The 17667-nt window shown below is 41.9% G+C and overlaps 1 protein-coding gene and 1 non-coding gene across 3 annotated transcripts; both read right to left on the bottom strand.

Annotated features, from left to right (window-relative positions):
* Positions 1 to 1630: 1630 nt before the first annotated feature.
* Positions 1631 to 16131, bottom strand: Churc1 (churchill domain containing 1). 2 transcript variants are annotated; one of them, NM_001106741.2, is given in 4 exon segments: positions 1636 to 1800; positions 7605 to 7675; positions 9940 to 10075; positions 16043 to 16131. In NM_001106741.2, coding segments are annotated over 4 exon segments (339 nt in total). In that variant the 5' UTR covers positions 16082 to 16131; the 3' UTR covers positions 1636 to 1707.
* On the bottom strand, positions 12580 to 12685 carry LOC120093305 (U6 spliceosomal RNA). Its single transcript, XR_015623659.1, has one exon. It is a non-coding gene; the product is annotated as a U6 spliceosomal RNA (small nuclear RNA).
* Positions 16132 to 17667: the final 1536 nt, after the last annotated feature.

Raw genomic sequence — 17667 nt, 5'->3', positions numbered from 1 at the left:
GAATTACCACTTCCATGGCAGGGTAAGTGTGAGCTTTCAATGGCTATTGTGCAGGGCAGCACTCAAACTGCTACAATACATAAAGGGTTCCCTGGCACCCACACTGCACAGTGGCTCACCTTTTGCATGTAGGGAACTCTTAGATACAATGTAAGAAATAGCTTTATTTCTAATACCTGCTCCCTTTAAACTTGGGTGTTAGACTAAGAACTGAAGGGGCATCATTGTATCTAGAACTTTACAGGCTTTCCAAAGTATTTTACAGTCATTAATTCATTTGGGTCTCCTAACAGAACTGCAAAAGGAGTACAATATCACATTCTGTTAGCCTGGTTTTACAGAAACCAGATACCGAAGTCCAGAGTACTGCTCTGTTTAGTGGCTATCTGATTGTCAAGGACAGTGCAACCTAAATGCCAGTGCTATGGCTACCAAGCCAGTGCTCTCAGTTATGCACACAGCACATTCTAAGATCCCTGTGGAGTAAATGGAACAGTTCTACTCACTCATATCACACCCTTTACTCGGATTTCTGCTCTCTACCATGTGCTCTTCTGGGCTAGGCTTCCATGTACTGTCAGTCACCACGCCTCCCTCCTCCGCCTCCTAACAGTTTCTCAGATTTCCCTTGTTTTGGAAGACCCTGGTAGTCTGTTGAACTGAACTATCATGCTGGTCTTATGATTACACAGATTATGGCTCACTGGGAAGACCTTCCCACTGCATCATATCAAGGATGCCTGACGTCACCTGATGGAGTCAGTGCCTGTTAGGCTTCTCTTCCCTGAAGTCACCCTCACCCCCTCTTTCCTTGCTACTCTTTGGAAGGAAGTCACTTGGTACACAGCCCACACTGACAAAGTAGGACCATCAGAAATCCCTTCCTACCCCTGCTCCTGCTTTTTTCTCTTCCTTATTTATCCACCCACCCAATCACTGCTATCAGCATGGACCTATGGAAATTCAGTGCACACTCTGGGCTGTAGCAGCAACTTGCTCATTTTCAAATTATTAAAGCTATGTTCACTGGGAGCTCCTGTCTGACCATCCCTTAATCCAGTGGCTCTCAACCCATGGGTTGCGATCCCTTTGGGACTGAACAGCCCTTTCACAGGGGTCACATATCAGATCTCCTACATATCAGATATTTATAATTCATAACTAGCAAAATTACAGCTAGAAGTAGCAATGAAAATATTTTTATAGTTGGGGGCCACCCAACTATACAGTTGGAGGAACTGTATTAAAGGGTCACAGCATTAGGAAGGTTGAGAACCACTGCCTTAATCACTGTGGTTTTTGTTCATATATTCCCCCCTCCCCCCCCCTTTTTTTTTTGGTGGCACAAAATGCTCTAAGTTCACAATGCAGAATTTCTGCCCCATTCCATCATTTACTTTTGCAAGGAGTCCTGGGTTCCTTTGTCAGGAAACCTTGATCTGAGTGCAGAAGTGCTTTGGTTCTAGTTGTGTTCTAGCCAAATAACCACTGGCAAAGGCGTCTCACTCTAGCTGCACTGATGTGTACAGGGGACTTTAGCAGAGCAACTCAACTCTAGTAAACAACAGTACCCAAATTACATTTTCATCCAAATAGGAAAGTTAAATAGAAAAGAAAACATACAAACAACTTTCATTATTAGCCAAACCTTTAGGCCTGCTATATTTTAAAGCAACCCAACATAGTTACAACAGAATTGCAGGAGGCTTAGAATAACAGAGCCATTTGTCGGGGGTCATCAGGGAGAATACTGATAGTATCTTCGGCTTTGCCACACAACAGACACAGCATGGTATATTCCTAGAACAAGACAAAGTGCAAAATTACCTCAAGGGACAGAGAGAAAGACGCTTTATAAACCACTGCTCCATAAAGCTTCTCTAGAATTATCACTGATAATCTTCTCGCATATTAGATTAACTCTTCAAAACCTATTAGTAATGCTTTAGGTGTATTCTGTATATTCCTGGAGCCTTCTGATTATGTAAACTCTCATCACGTATGTAAGAATGGCTTAAGTATACTGAAGTATATGGCTATTTCTTGGCTTAAGAAAGCATACACATTTAGCTTAGTGCTTTTTTAAAACTAATGAAGATATCTGGGCTGGCATGTAGCTCAATTGGTAAAGTACCTGCCTAGCATGCACAAAACCTGATATCAATCTTCAGCAGGGTACAGCTGGGCATGATGGTACACAACTACATCCCAGCACTCAGGAGGAGGATCAGGAGTTCAAAACTGCCCTGGACTCCAGGAGATCTTGTATCAAAAAATAAATAAGTGAATAAATAAATACAAATAAAACAAAACACAATAAACAAAAACCACAGCACCACCACTAACAAAACAAACAAACAAACAAACAAACAAACAAACAGAACAAAACAAAACAGACCAGGAGGCCAGTGAGATGGCTCATTGAGTAAAGCAAGCTTGGTAACCTGAGCTTGATCCTAGGAACCTACATAGTGGGAGAATCTACTTCCGAACATGTGCATTGTATTTTCTCTCTCTCTCTCTCTCTCTCTCTCTCTCTCTCTCTCTCTCCCCCTCTCTCTATCTGTCTCTCTCTCTCTCTCTCTCTCTCTCTCTGTCTCTCTCTCTCTCTCTCTCTGTTACACACACACACACACACACACACACACACACACACACACACACACTAAGATAAATAACAGAGCAGTTTGGATGGGTATTTCTAAGGACAAATTCTTGTTCTTAGAACCTTTCCTTTCAGGATATTTATGCAACAGGAGGGGAAAAAAGAAACAGAATTCTCAAACCGAAAAGCTATTTTTATCAGCTCTAGGAAATAAAAAAAAAAGTGCATTAAATTAACTAGCATGCGTACCTCATACTTAAAACAGTTAATTGCCTAAGACTTCATCTATTTAAGTACCTACAAAGTTTCATAGATCTGGTATGTAACAAGTATCTAGACTGCTGACAGAAGGGGATTTATTTTAAGCACAATTCCTTAGGGCAAAGTCCTGTTCTGACAGTTGTCATAGACGTATTCCCTTTAAACATTTTTATTTTGTTTACAAAAACAAGCATCTCCGTCAATTCTTCTAGTGTCTCCACACGATGTTGCTATTGCTAGCTGCCTGGAAATGGATCAAGTCAATTAGTTTCTTGGGTCTGGACAGTCACTAGAGGAGGATGCTGATCTCAACAGAGACAAGGGCATAAAGACTCTCAAGAACGGAAGTTCCTTTCTATTTCAGCTGGCAAGTCCAATCCAGACAGGCAGCAGCCAGCAGCCAGCCTGCTTCTTAAAGACTGTTCTTGAATTAATCAATCGGCCAGCTGATTGATTTTTCAGTGCTAGAGGTTAAATTCTAAACTTTATGCACACTAGGCAGGCAGTCTTCCACGGAGCTACCCCCTGCACTCATTATTTAAAGTCTCCTCTGTACGCCTAGTAGAAATACATACAGGCTAAAGATTACAGGATAAATACCACACATGAGCATAAAATACAACACTAATCTTCCTCTACAAGGGTTTACCATTGTCAAATACTTCTACTGCTTGAACCCACTAGACATCACTATTGGGAAGGCAATCTCTTATTGGAAACAAAGATCAAAGTAACCAAGTGTGATGGAGAACATTTCCAATCACACACTAGGTTGAGGCAGGAGGATCATAAGGCTGAGGGTCAGCCTGGGCTACACAGCAAGACCCTGTGTCAACAGGAAAACACACACACACACACAGAGAGAGGAAGGGAGGGAGGGGGACGACTGTATGGAAGCTACACACGTGGTTGAGTTCTCAGTGAGGATACAGCTCAGCTGGTAGTGTGCTTGCCTTGCAAGCATGAAGACTAGGGTTTAATTCCCACTGTGGCTCAAAACAAAACAAAATTTAAACAGCAACTAAATAAAAACGTTTGTGCAATTAAAAAAGAGGGAACTGAACTTTCAACTAACCTAACCTCTCTCAAGTTTCTAGTCAATGCTTCCAAGCTTTGCGATGTTATGCACAGTGGTTAATCATGAACAAAGGAAAAAATGCACCATGATCTTTACCAAACTGACACACATCACATGTGGAAAAAAACTGATATAATGTATGATATAACCTGGTAAGATTATTAAATTAGAGACTGGTTATACTCGTACCCTTTGATTTATAGGGAGCCTCAAATGCAAATTTCATTGTAAGTCAATGATTTGGAATTCAAAAGCAGTTTCCCACGGGAGTAATGTTATATATGTGGCAGTCAAATTCCCAGGAAAATGCCCAAGTCTTTTACATTTGCACTGTACAAAAGCTGTGGACTCTAACTACATATTACAGTGTTTCCATAGGAAAGTATGCCTAGATTCTCAGCTGAGATGCCAGGGACTTGGCTCCCTGTGCTGTCAGGGCTGTGGTGAGATCAGGACCTCTTACCAAGCTGTCCAAGTGGGGAGAGTCACGGGCCCCAGGCATTCATAGGAGACTCAAAGTACTAAGGGTTAGAGATCTGGAGGAAGGGTGGATCGGCAGAATCTGCCCACTGTGGGGTCAGATCTTCTGCTTACTCAGAGGCCCTTGCTCTTTACCCTACTTCTCTCGATCCCGTCCTCTTTCCTGGCCTGTGAGGAACAGAAGACAATCTCCCATCCCAACACCCTGAGGCCACACACCGTCCACTGAAAGGCTTCTGTGGAAGAGTTCAAAGATCACAGTCATGGGGGATATATTTTTGTTGTACTCTGTACTTCTCTCTCTATCATGCCTCCCCCCTGTGTTCTTGTCATTAAAACAGAAAAGAAAAAAAGCAAAGAAGCAGTTAGAAATTATTTTAAAAGACAGGGGAAAAACAGTCAAGCAGGATGGACTTCAAGAGTAGAAATGCTTAAGATCTGGTTAAACCCAGATCTGGAAAGATACTGAGCCAGTTAGGAGGGCAAAAGCCCAGGATTCAGACAGACCACAGAAAGCCTATGAGAGGGTAGATTTACTCAAAGGAAAATGACGGAGTTCAGAGAAACAGGGAAATAAGAAAAGTTGGCTAAGGAAATTTTCAAAACCAAGCCTTGTGGTGCAAGCCCACGCTCTCAGCACTTGGGGATGAGGCAGGAGGATTCCCAGTGCTGCGCAATGAGTCACTCTCAAAATAGGAAAAACAAAAATATTCAGGTAGAAAAGAAAAAGACAGGGCTGGAGAGATGGCTCAGCGGTTAAGAGCACCAACTGCTTTTCCAGAGGTCCTGAGTTCAAATCCCAGCAACCACATGGTGGCTCACAACCATCTGTAATGGGATCCGACGCCCTCTTCTGGTGTGTCTAAAGACAGCTACAGTGTACTCATATACAAAATAAATAAATAAATCTAAAAAAAAAAAAAAAAAAGAAAAGAAAAAGACAAAAAGTTGCTTTCAGAATGGGTCACAGAAGTAGCTGAGTAATGTAAGTTTAAATTATTTTTTAACAAAATAAGAACTAAGTATATTTAATATAATTTTAAAACATTTTTAAAAAATAACGTATTTTGTGTGTGTGCTATGGATGGGAGTATGTAAGGGCAGTGCCTGTAGAAAGGCCAAAAGAGGGCACTGGATAATATAAAATATAAACATAAATTTAATATAAAATTTCAATCTGGAAAAGATGCTGGAGACAGTACTATGTAATCATGCAGGAAATGAGGTCAAGCAGCTTTCGAAGAGGAACTATAACCGTCCTGTGGAGGGAAGGAGGGCAGAGGCTGCTGTTGAAACACTTCTCATGTGGGTGTGTCTGGAAGAGCTGAGGCAAGGGAGAGAGAAGCTGGGCCAGCTACAGCCATGGGCTAAGGATCATTAGCAAGGATCTGTAGCAAGGATGGCATCAAAGGCCAACAAGGAAGTAGAAAAGAATACTTTCAAAAACCATCTACTGGCCGAGTACAGGATGTGGGTTGAGCAGCGGCAGGTGTTGGAAATAAGACTGCAGGCAGAGTGCAGCCTAAGAGCGTCTGTCTTCAGGAGGAGTGGTGATTGCCTAGACACCATGACTACAGCATCTTCCTTTTTCCTTTCCTTGTGTCTACACAGAGTAATTTTGGGGGCTGTTGGAAGGTGGCTGCACTCAGTCAAGGACAATGACAGACTTTGGTCTCATGGAAAAGCTTTACAACAGCTCTCTCAGGACATAAACAGGCAATCTCAATATCCATTCAGGGGTTCTCATGTGCTCTCATGGAAGAGAGCTGCAGGCGCTCATTTCCTCTCATAAAGACAGCTGGGGGGTGGGGGAATTAAGCCATGAAATGGTCATTCTTCTTTGGCTGCCTCTATTCCCTGAACCATGGTTTTGCTTTAAGGTACACATAGTGCATAAATATTTTAAGGCATAAAATCTAGACATTAAAGAGTTATGGTCAAGATGTATAGATTGACTAAAACATTTGACACTGACTATGTTCCTTTTTATCCACTGAAGCTATGAGTGAGGGACTAGAGCTGGCTCAGCAGTTATGGGCACTTGCTTCCCTACTACTCTTGTAGGAGACCTAGGTTCAGTATCCAGCACCCATAGGCCAGCCAGCTCATGACACATGTGGCTCCAAATCTCCTGTAGATCCAGGGGTTCTAATGTCCTTTTCTGGCCTTCATGGGTACTGGACACAAATGTGGTAGATAATATACATGCAGGCAAAATAGTCATACATATAATAAAATAAGTAAAACTTAGGGGCTGGAGAGATGGCTCAGTGGTTAAGAGCACTGGCTGTTCTTCCAGAGGTCCTGGGTCCAATTCCCAGCAACCACATGGTGGCTCACAACCATCTGTAATGGGATCTGATGCCCTCTTCTGGTGTGTCTGAAGACAGCTACAGTGTACTCATAACATAAAAGAATAAATAAAATTTTAAAAAATATTTTAAAAAGGAAATTTAGCTTAACAAATTAGAAAAAAGAAAAACCCAAAACTTATTATACTTAAAACCAAAGAGTTGCTCAAATCAGCACACCAACAGGAGCAAACAAAGACAGCCTCCTTGTCAGACTCATACCCACCAAGAGGATTGGACAACACATGGAATTCACTACGGGCCTGCCTCTGGCTCCCCAGCGCTGGGATTAAAGGTGTGTGCTGCTACTGCTCTTACCACCCAGCAGCCAACGCTTGAAGTAAGCCACTGCAGAAAAGGTACCTCAGTAGTAATCCCATAAAAACCTGAAATGGCAGACTAGAGAGATGGCTCAGCAGTGAAGAACATTTGCTGCTTTTGCAAAAGACCCAGGTTCAGTTCCTACCACCCACAAGGTGACTCACAGCCATCTAGGATCTAGGTCCTTCTTCTGTTTTCTGGGGGCACCTCTCTCTCTCTCTCTCTCACACACACACACACACACACACACACACACACAAATCCTTTTCCTTTGGGAACCCAATACTGGGTTATTAAATAAAACAACAGGGCTGGAATGTCATTTTGATTTGTGACTCCTGTGACGAAGCACAGATCCACCCACCTTTAAAGCTTCCCAGCATGCATGGGTAAAGACAGGGTGGGCTGAAGTAATAACTGTTAGCACTTCACTACAAAAATTATATGTAGATGCTCAGAATACTTTTAGTCTTTGTCCCTCTTTAACAATACCCATATACACATTTACCTGAAATTCATCCATGATGCTGAATGTATACTCATGTCTGGCTATGACATGATGACAATTCTTACACAAATCTGCCAAGACAAAGACACATAATGAAGTCTAGAAAAGTTTATTAAAACAATGAAATTTCTATTTTCAGCACATAGTACTTAAAAGAAATTTTAACTCTGTCACATTTAACAGAGCAGGAAACTCATTAAAATACTGACCTCAAGAAATCCAGATTCTATCAAACTTTACATAATTAGGATCTGAACTAAAGTGCTCACTGTGCACTTGTTAATTCCTATCGAAAGCTCCCTACAGAAAGTAGCAAGCAGATACTTAGGTGCTGTTTACTTCTTTACTTTTGCAGTACTAAGGACCAATCCTAGAGCAGGCACTCTACCACTGACCTACATGCCCAACCCTCTTGTCATTTCTAAGTCAAGGTCTCACTAAGTTGTCCAGGTTGGCTTTGAACTCACTCTGCAGCCCAAGCAGGCCTTGACCTTTCAGTCTCCTGAGTAGCTGCTATCAAGCTGGCACGATTGAGTAAAGGTGCTTGTCACCAAGTTGCTAGGATAAAAGGTCTGTGCCACCAAGTCCAGTACTGTGTGTTTTTAGAAGTGTGGGCCCATCTAGCTATGCAGAAGCTGTTATTCTCAGGAATGACAGTAAATCTGCAGTTATAACCAGGGATAAAGAAAACCAACTGTGGGCACAAAGTGAATATGAGGTAACAAAATATCTACTAAAAATAAAAACAATGTAACAATAATTAATAAACTGTGCCAGATACTCTTTAGATATGTTTAGAGCTATTCTTGCAACCTCAAATTCAATGAGACATAACATTATTACCTCTTTATCAGGAAAAAAGGCACACTATGGTTAAGTAAGCAGATGACTACAGAGATAGGAGGTTTGGAGCCAGAATTTTTAACCCAAGAATGTGACTCTTATTCACTATTCCCTGCTAGCTCAAAAAAAAAAAAAAAAAAAATCTTACAGAGGACACAGGCTTAAAAAGGGAGACAGAGACACCTTCTGGAGTATTTTTAACTGTCTGAGCCTATTCTAAGAGCTTGATGTTTTTCAGACTTGTCCTTAAAAATATTATCAGCATCCTTGTTCCTTATTCATATTCAGAACATACCAAGAACCAGAAGAAAACCAAAGAGGAGATGTGAGCAGTTTAAATATTTGTCACAATGTCTGTGTGCTAACATGTACATTTGGGGCTGGAGAGAAGGCACGGTGGTTAAGAGGACTGGCTGCTCTTCTAAAGGTCCTGAGTTCAATTCCCAACAACCACATGGTGGCTCACAACCATCTGTAATGAGATCTGATGCTGTCTTCTGGTGTGTCTGAAGACAGCTACAATGTACTCATATACTTAAAATAAATAATAAAAATTTTAAAATGTACATATGACATGTACACGTTAGTACATATAACATGCACATATGACATGCACACGTAACATGCACATACACTTCCTTCACATGAAGAACTTTCTCTGCGTGTGTTTTGCTAGGGTTGAGGATAGGAAGGTCCAGTAATAAAAGCAAGAGAAGGAAGCATCAGATGGACAGTGGGACAAGAGGCCAAAGCAGGTAAAAAACAGAAACAAAGCGGGAAATACCAAAGCACACCAGGGTCATTGGTACCAGGGAAAATGGTGCTATACTGTGACACTCTTCCCCGCTCTTCTAACTTTCCCCTAACTCTTCAGCCCCACTTGCCTTTGGACCTCTGATCCTCCTCCTTCTGCCACCTGAGTGCTGGCACAGCAGGGGTGAAATACCTCACCAGGCTGGTCCCGACCTTTACATCTACTGAAGGACCCCTTCCATTAAAAACCCATGGATCCAAGTTTAAAAAAAATCCCTGGCTAGGAGTAGTGGGTAGGCCTTTAATTCTAGCACTTGGGAAGCTAAGGCAGGACAGTCATGAGTTCTAGGAAGCTTGGGCTATAGCATGAGTTCTGGACTAGCCTGATCTACAAAATGAGATCTTACCTCAAAAAACAACAACAACAACAACAACAACAACAACAACAACAACTACAACAACAAATAAACCAAGAAGTCATCTCATTTACAGTGATATAAAGTCTGTACAACTAGCTGGGCATGGTGGCACACATGCATAATCTCAGCGCTGAAGAGGCAGAAGCAGGAAGATCATCACACCTACAGGTTGTTATTCACAGCGGGAGGTCCTATCCTATCTTCCTCTCAGTAACTTACACCCAACACTGAGCGTGCTCTCAGAACACCCGTACAACACGACCACTTCTGAAAGCTGATGTCTGCAAACAGATCTGCATTTCAAGACGAACTCTACTTACGGTCATAGGTAACTATTTCTTCTCCATCTTCCTCTTTCAGGGATCTGTTTGTGATCAGCATAAAGTCCCGCTTACTGCACACGGCGCAGCCTGCAAAGTTCAGTAAGAACGAGCCATTCTCCAGACAGGTGTTCCCCTAGAGCATGAGAACAGGGATCCTCTTATACTTAGAAACCTTCAGTGAGGGCTGGAGAGATGGCTCAGCGGTTAAGAGCACCCGACTGCTCTTCCAGAGGTCATGAGTTCAATTCCCAGCAACCACATGGTGGCTCACAACCATCTGTAAGGAAATCTGATGCCCTCTTCTGGTGTATCTGAGGACAGCTACAGTGTACTTATATATAATAAATAAATAAATCTTAAAAAAATTAAAAAAAAAAAAAAAAAAAAGAAACCTTCGGTGAAACTGACCAAACGACTCAAAGTCTCTATAGGCCAAAGACACAGCCAGAACACACCTGCTCAAAGTACTTTTTTTTTTTTTAAAAAAAAGAATTATCTGAGTGCACTGTAGCTGTCTTCAGACAAACCAGAAGAGGGCTTCGGATCCATTCAGATGGTCATGAGCTACCATGTGGTTGCAGGGAATTGAACTCAGGACTTCTGGAAGAGCGGCCAGTATACTTAATCACTGAACCATCTCTCCAGCCTCCTCAAAGCTCACAGTACTTTTTTAAGTAGCTAGCTTTCCTACAGTATTAATACTTATAAGGATACTTGATGAACATGTTAAGTCCATGAATTTCTAAGGACTACAAGTGTGTTTGGCAAAGAAGAGTAGGGCTGGAGATGTGGCTCAGTGGTAAAGCATTTGCTCAGCATCCATGAGGCCTTAGCTGCAATCCCTGTATCACAGCAAACAAATGTAAGAGAACTAAGTCCAAATACTTAGAAACAACAAAACAACATTCAATACAAAAAGTAAATCAGAAAATTTTAAAAGTATTTTTAAATATAGGCCAAAAACCTAGAATTAAATCAATCAAAATAGAAACAAATGAGTCACAACTAAAAGTAAGTGTACACACTGTTGAAAGGACTACTTCTCATGCCTTTGCTAATACCACAAAATAAACCAGCAAATCTGTCTATAAACGTCAGCCTTTAAGAGTGTGTGTGACTGAGGCAGAGACGGGTAATGGCTTTGACTGACCAGACTAACACAGAAGTGGCCAAGGAACCAAGGCTTTTTATTTGGCATGGAGAAACTAAACAGATTCCTGGCTAAAGACTCTATTAACATAAAAGCTATTTTACAAATTGTCCAATCCAACTGCAAGCAACACTGAATACTTTTATTTATAGATATATAAAATGGGAGTGCGGCAGTGCGCATGTGCCAGTGGTCATGTGTAGAGATAAGAGGACAATTCTGTGGAGTCCTCCCACTTTATGTTAGTTCTGAGGACTGAACTCAGGTCATCAGACTTGCAAGCTCTTTCATCCACTGAGCCATCTCTCCTGACCAATTGAGAGATTTTAATAGTTAATGTGATATAAAAATCATTTCTCCAAAGTGCCTATGTACCTGATGCCATCCATACTACAGGGATGGTGAGCCAAATGTGGTTTTTATACACATAGTTCAGGAAGAGCCACCTTAAACACCATAGTGAAATCCTCCTAGTTCGGGCACCATAATCTCTCCGTTCTGAGGGTGTCTTACCACTGTGTGTTAAAGAAGAGAATAGTTCTAGAGCAGGAACTAAGACATGACTATATAGAGCCATCTCTCCAGCCCGATTTTATTCTTTCTAATCTTCCATGTTCCAGAATTTTATGCAAATGGTTAGACTATTCTTTTGTTTCTGGCTTCTTTTTCTCAACACACTGTCTATGTTAGTACTGCTTTCTATTGCCAAGTAGTGTTCTGTGTAGTTAGCTGTTGGTGGCACTGACTTGATTTCAGTTTGGGGCTATAATGAATAACGCAATTATAAAGATTCATTGGGCTGGAGAGATGGCTCAGCGGTTAAGAGCACCGACTGCTCTTCCAGAGGTCCTGAGTTCAATTCCCAGCAACCACAAGGTGGCTCACCGCCATCTGTAATGGGATCTGATGCCCTCTTCTGGTGTGTCTGAAGACAGCAACAGTGTACTTACATACATGGAATAAATAAAATAAATCTTTGGGGCTGGGGATTTAGCTCAGTGGTAGAGCACTTACCTAGGAAGTGCAAGGCCCTGGGTTCGGTCCCCAGCTCCGAAAAAAAGAACCAAAAAAAAAAAAAAAAGATTCATATACAAGTCTTGTGTGGACCCAATTTCTGGGTCACATAGGCTGTTTTTTAAGTGGTATATTGAACTTTGTAATAAGTTAACCAAATACTTCTAAGTTCTCCATTATTTTTATGTGAACATGCGTGGTCTGTCTGTGGGTTTGTACAAGTAGATGCAGGTGCCCAGGGAGGCCAGAGATCTTGGATACCCCTGGAGTTGGATTACAGGTATCGATGAGCTGCCTGATATATGGCTGCTGGGAATTAAACTCCGGCCCTCTGCAAAAGCAGTAAATGCTCTTTTCCACTGAGCAATCTCTCTAGCTCCCCTCCCCCAGGCACACACCCGGGGTTCTCCTTTTCACACTCCTGTCAGCAATGTTATCCCCAGTCACTCCACATCTTCCCATCCCTATTTTTTACAAATATGGAAGCCACACGGATTTGTGTGTCATCCTTGCACAGGGGCCACGTTAATCTCCTCTCTATCGTTCTAATGTTAGTACATGTGCTGCTGAAGCGAGTCCCCAACCACAGTTATTGAACACATTTTTTTCACTTTTCTAGTGATATAAGTGGAAATCTTACCAAAGTTTTAATTTGCCTTCTCCCAATGATTAGTAGTCTCCCTGGAGTCTATACATATGTTTATTGGCCCTACTCTTTGTTTTCGACAGGGTCTCACTGTGTAGCCCTGGATGGCCTGTTAAGGACACTTAGAAAATGTGATTTACAGAAAACTCAGCTAAAGACTTGTAAAGGGATAAATAAAAGAAGAAATGGCTAAAAACCATGAAAATTAGTCAGTAAAGATTATTAGTTTGATAGTATAGTATAAAATCTTACAAATTTGAGGGCCAGGCATGGTGATGCACGCCTTTAATTCCAGCACTCAAGAGGCAGACAGGCAGATCTTTGTGTCTGAGGCCAGCCTGGTCTACAGAGTGAATTACAGGACAGTCATGACTACACAGAGAAACCCTGTCTTCAAAAACCAAAACCAACCAACAAAACAAATCAACAAAAAACTTACAAGTTTCAGAAAACCTGAAACTACAGGGAATACAACATAAAACATTATTATTATTTCTGATCATACATGTCAATGTAGCTATAAGGTTTATGTATGCTACTATGTATTTTCTGTCAGGGAAGGTTTACAATTAAAAACAGGGCTGATGAGGCCAGTGGTTTAGCTTGACTGGGGAGCATTTACATGAAGCCCTGGGTTCAATAGGCAGTGCCACAGAAATGGAGTGTGGCCATCTTGCCAGCCCTGCACATTTCCCTTTTATTCTGTACTATCATGTACTCTAAATAAAGTTCTCTTGCTACTTCTGGGGTCAGGAGGAGAAAGAATGAACCGGCTGCTCTCTCTTTTAAAGGTGAAAAAAAAAGTGTCTGTGTCCTTGTTATGCAATGAGTGCAGTCCCTGTGTAGGCCAGGCCAGAGGAGAGGACTGGATCTCCTGAGCCAGGGCTGAGGCTGCTGTGAGCTGATGTGAGTGGTGGGAATGGAATTTGGTTCTCTGATGCAGCATTAAATGCTCTTGACTCCTGAGCCATCTCTCTAGCCCCTAACAACTCTGTTTACCACAAACTTTTCCTCATGGTTTCCCGTGTGAAATGGTTATCATTAAGACCCATAAAACCCCTTTCTAGTTTAAAAAAAAAAAGCATGAACTAAAACACAATATAGAAAAATAATAAAAGCAGAGACATACAGAATAATTATAAGCAAACAGAACCACCAGTTAAGTAAAACACAAACCACCCACTTCTTACATTCCAGAAGCTTCTCCCCCACTTGTTGTTGTTGAAAGATTATAGTTATTTTATGTTTATCAATGCCTGCCTGGTACTAATGGAGACCAGAGGAGTTGGATCCCCCGGAACTGGAGTTATAGACAGTTGTTGGCTGCCCTGTAGGGGCTGGGAACTGAATCTAGGTCCTTTGCAATAGCACCAGTCACTGAGCAATCTCTCTGGCCCCTTATATGACCACCCTTGATCACACTCTGTATAGCAACCATCAATACAATGACTTTAGAGTAACTTCTTGCTTCCCAGCCTGGTTTTACCAACTGCAAAAGTCTTACTGTATTTAGTTTGCTTGATTTAAAGTTGCACCTCATGTGCTCTTTCACCAATACTGTCAGACTAAAGTCAAATGGCTGTATCTGATTCTAGTGCTTGCATTGCTCTAACTCTGGGTTCCTTACCTCTGCACTACTGACACTGGGATACAGAGCCCTTCGTTTTGATGGTTGTCCTGTTTATTATAGCATAAAAACCTCGTCTCTCCCCATCAGATGTAAAGTAGCTCTTTCATTGTGACAATCAAGTGTCTTTGGATACTGCCAAATCCCCTGGGAGGCAAAACCACTTCCCCTTGAGATGCTCTATGCTAATTCACATTCATGGCCCTACTCTTACGATATTCCCTTCTACGAATACGAGTTTTGCTCTAGCTGCAAATAATGTTACAAACATTCTCATACACATTGCCAGGAGATGTGCACGTGCATTCTTTTAGAATAAACATTTCTGTGCCATTCCAGTGGCCATTTAAATTTGATAATGAATGCTAATCATTTTATAAATCAAAGTGGTTGTACTATAATGAAAATTCATGTAACAACCATCTCAAAAGACTTGCATATCACTCACAAGAGAAGTTTTGTTTTTGTGGTGTGTGTGTGTGTGTGTGTGTGTGTGTGTGTGTTCGAGCCCTGGCTGTCCTCGAACTAGCTCTATAGACCAGGCTGGCATTGAACTTGGAGATCTGCCTGCCTCTGTCTCCCAAGTCCTGGGATTAGAGGCATGCTGCACCCTCTGTACCCTATCACTCATGAAATATTAAAAGAACTATGAAGATGTTTTACCTCCCAACCAACACGAGGATCCTTCATCTTGCTATTTTCCTTCATTTTCTTCCCCCTCTAAATCATCCAAAACATACCTTATTTGGATGGAAAATACTGCATCCCCATTCCTGATCAGTCTTCCTTTTCACATCGATTAAATAGCACTCTGTCAATCATACTTCCCAAACTGCAAGTTCATAAGCAGCCCCGAGCCTTGGTAGTCACTCCTGCACAGACTAGCAAAGCAATCTGTCTACACACATCAATATGCAAAAGAACGGTAAGAATCGAGCCTCAAAACCTCCTAAGCTTGAGAGGAACAAAGACTTAAAATAAGGGCTGGGGGTATAGTTCCGTTGGTTAGAGTGCTTGCCAGGCAGGTACACACCGTGGGTTCAATCCTCAATATCAAGAAGGGAAGGACAAAGAGAAGGGGAAAGGAAAAGAACTGGACAAGACGGAAAGGGGAATCACAATCTAGTCTTTGCTCTTATACTTGGGCAAGCGATAGTTCCTCTCTGCATACCAGTTCTACCATCTTCAAATATGGTTAGAACAAGAGGCTGGGGGTGTGATGCCAGCGTTCAAGAGATAATGCGGAAGGAGGATCATAAGTCAAAGAAAATCCTCCTCAGCTACATAGTGAGTTTGAAGCCAGCCTGGGCTACACAAGGCCTGTCTCCAAAAAGAGAATTCTAAAATGACCTCAGACGTTCATCCAGCGACAGAATTAAGTATAAGAATTTTATCAAGAGAGCTAGAGGACGAAGCCGGGATTGCAGAAAGGCCAGAAGGAGCTGCTGTCAACTTGGGTGGGTAGGTAGTCTTGAGGGTTCCCCGTTGTCCCCAGCAACCCAAGAGAACCGGAAGGGCCGCTGACGTCAGTCACCAAGGAGGGGACCTGAGGCCCGTGAGCTTGGTCACTGAGGTGACAGGACTGCAGAGTGGGCTCTGGCAGGTCTAGGAATATCGGTCGAACACCGAACCTGCGGGAGGCTCTTCGTGCCCACTTGCTCACCCGATTGGGGTACTTCTTCTCCACACAGTCCCCACACATCGTCACGCAGTTTATGGAGAACGTCCCCAGCGACACCCGGAAGACGAAACCTCGCGAGAACTGGGATTTTGATTGCCGCAAGCGTTCTAAGAACTCCTTAGTTGGCTAGCAGTCTCCGCCCATAGTAACGGTTGTTAGGCGGGATGCACCGCGGTCTCCGGGCAACGAGGGTGCGCCAGAGACTGGACTCAAAAATGTTTAGATATTGAAAGGATCTGAGGACTCAAAGATGTGTCGAAAAGCGACTTTGAGCCAGAGTGAACTTCTAGTAGGCGCCTTCTTGCTTCCATTTACTCCAGATTCAAAGAATCTGAATGATAGTTTAAATACCATTTTGTGCTATAATAACAGAGAAGAGATCAGACTTAAGAGTGAGCAGGTGTTTGGGAAGAGAAGCTTAAAGTGCTGTCGAGAATCTACTAAACCATTTAAATTAGATTCTTATCATTCTCTGTGCACAAAAATCAATTCAAAGTAGATCAAAACCTTTTATCTAAAACAGGAAACACTGAAACTTCCAGAAAGAAACCTAGGGGATAGTTGTCAAGACATTGGGTTGGAGGATGCTGGAGAGATAGTTCAGACGTTAGGAGCACTGAATGCTCTTCCAGAGGACCCAATTTCACCCCCTAGAACTCACATGGCAGCTCACAACTGTAACATCTGACACCCTCACACAGACATGCATGCAGGCAAAACACCAATAAAATAAAAGCAATTTAAAAAAAAAGACATTGGGTTGGACAGAACTTTTTGAATAGTACACTAATTAATACTAACAGAAATGGACCCTCAGAATCAACAGACTAGACTTCATGAAAAAGTTTCTATTTAGCAAAGGACACAATTAGCAGAGCAAACAGTTCACAGAATGGGAAGACATCTTTACCAGTCATATTTTAGACAAGGGACTAAAATTCAGAATTTTCAAGAATTGCAGAAACTAAATACCAAGGAAATAAAACTGCCTGTCAATAAATGGGCAAGTGAACTGAATAGATGCTTTTCAAAATAAGAAACACACAAGGCTAATAACCATTTTTAAATGTGTTCAGTATCCTCAGTCATCAGGGAAATGCAAATTAAAATTATTTTGAGATACCATCTCACCCTTGTTGGAATGGCATTATCAATAAATCTGACAACAAATGCTGGAGAGGATGTGGAGAAAAAGAAACTATCACTGTTGATGGGAATGCAAATTAAGGCCACTGTGGAAGTCAGTTGAGAGATCTCTCAAAAAATTAAAACCAGAACTACCATACGACCCTGTTATTTCACTCCTAAGCATTTACTCAGAATACATAGGGATATTTACACTCCTGTGTTTATTCCTGATTTATTCACTCTAGCAAAGAATTAAGATCAACCTAGTTGTTCATTAACAGATGAAAGGAAATGAGAAATTTCTACATATAAAAAATGAACCGGGGCTGGGGAGATGGCTCAGAGGTTAAGAGCACTGACTGCTCTTCCAGAGGTCCTGAGTTCAATTCCCAGCAACCACATGGTGGCTCACATCCATCTGTTATGGGATCTGATGCCCTCTTCTGGTCTGTCTGAAGGCAGTGACAGTGTACTCACAT

Source organism: Rattus norvegicus, chromosome 6 (assembly GCF_021556685.1).
Source record: "Rattus norvegicus strain SHRSP/BbbUtx chromosome 6, alternate assembly SHRSP_T2T, whole genome shotgun sequence".
Lineage (NCBI taxonomy): Eukaryota > Metazoa > Chordata > Mammalia > Rodentia > Muridae > Rattus > Rattus norvegicus.
This window is presented reverse-complemented; position numbering and strand designations above follow the sequence as displayed.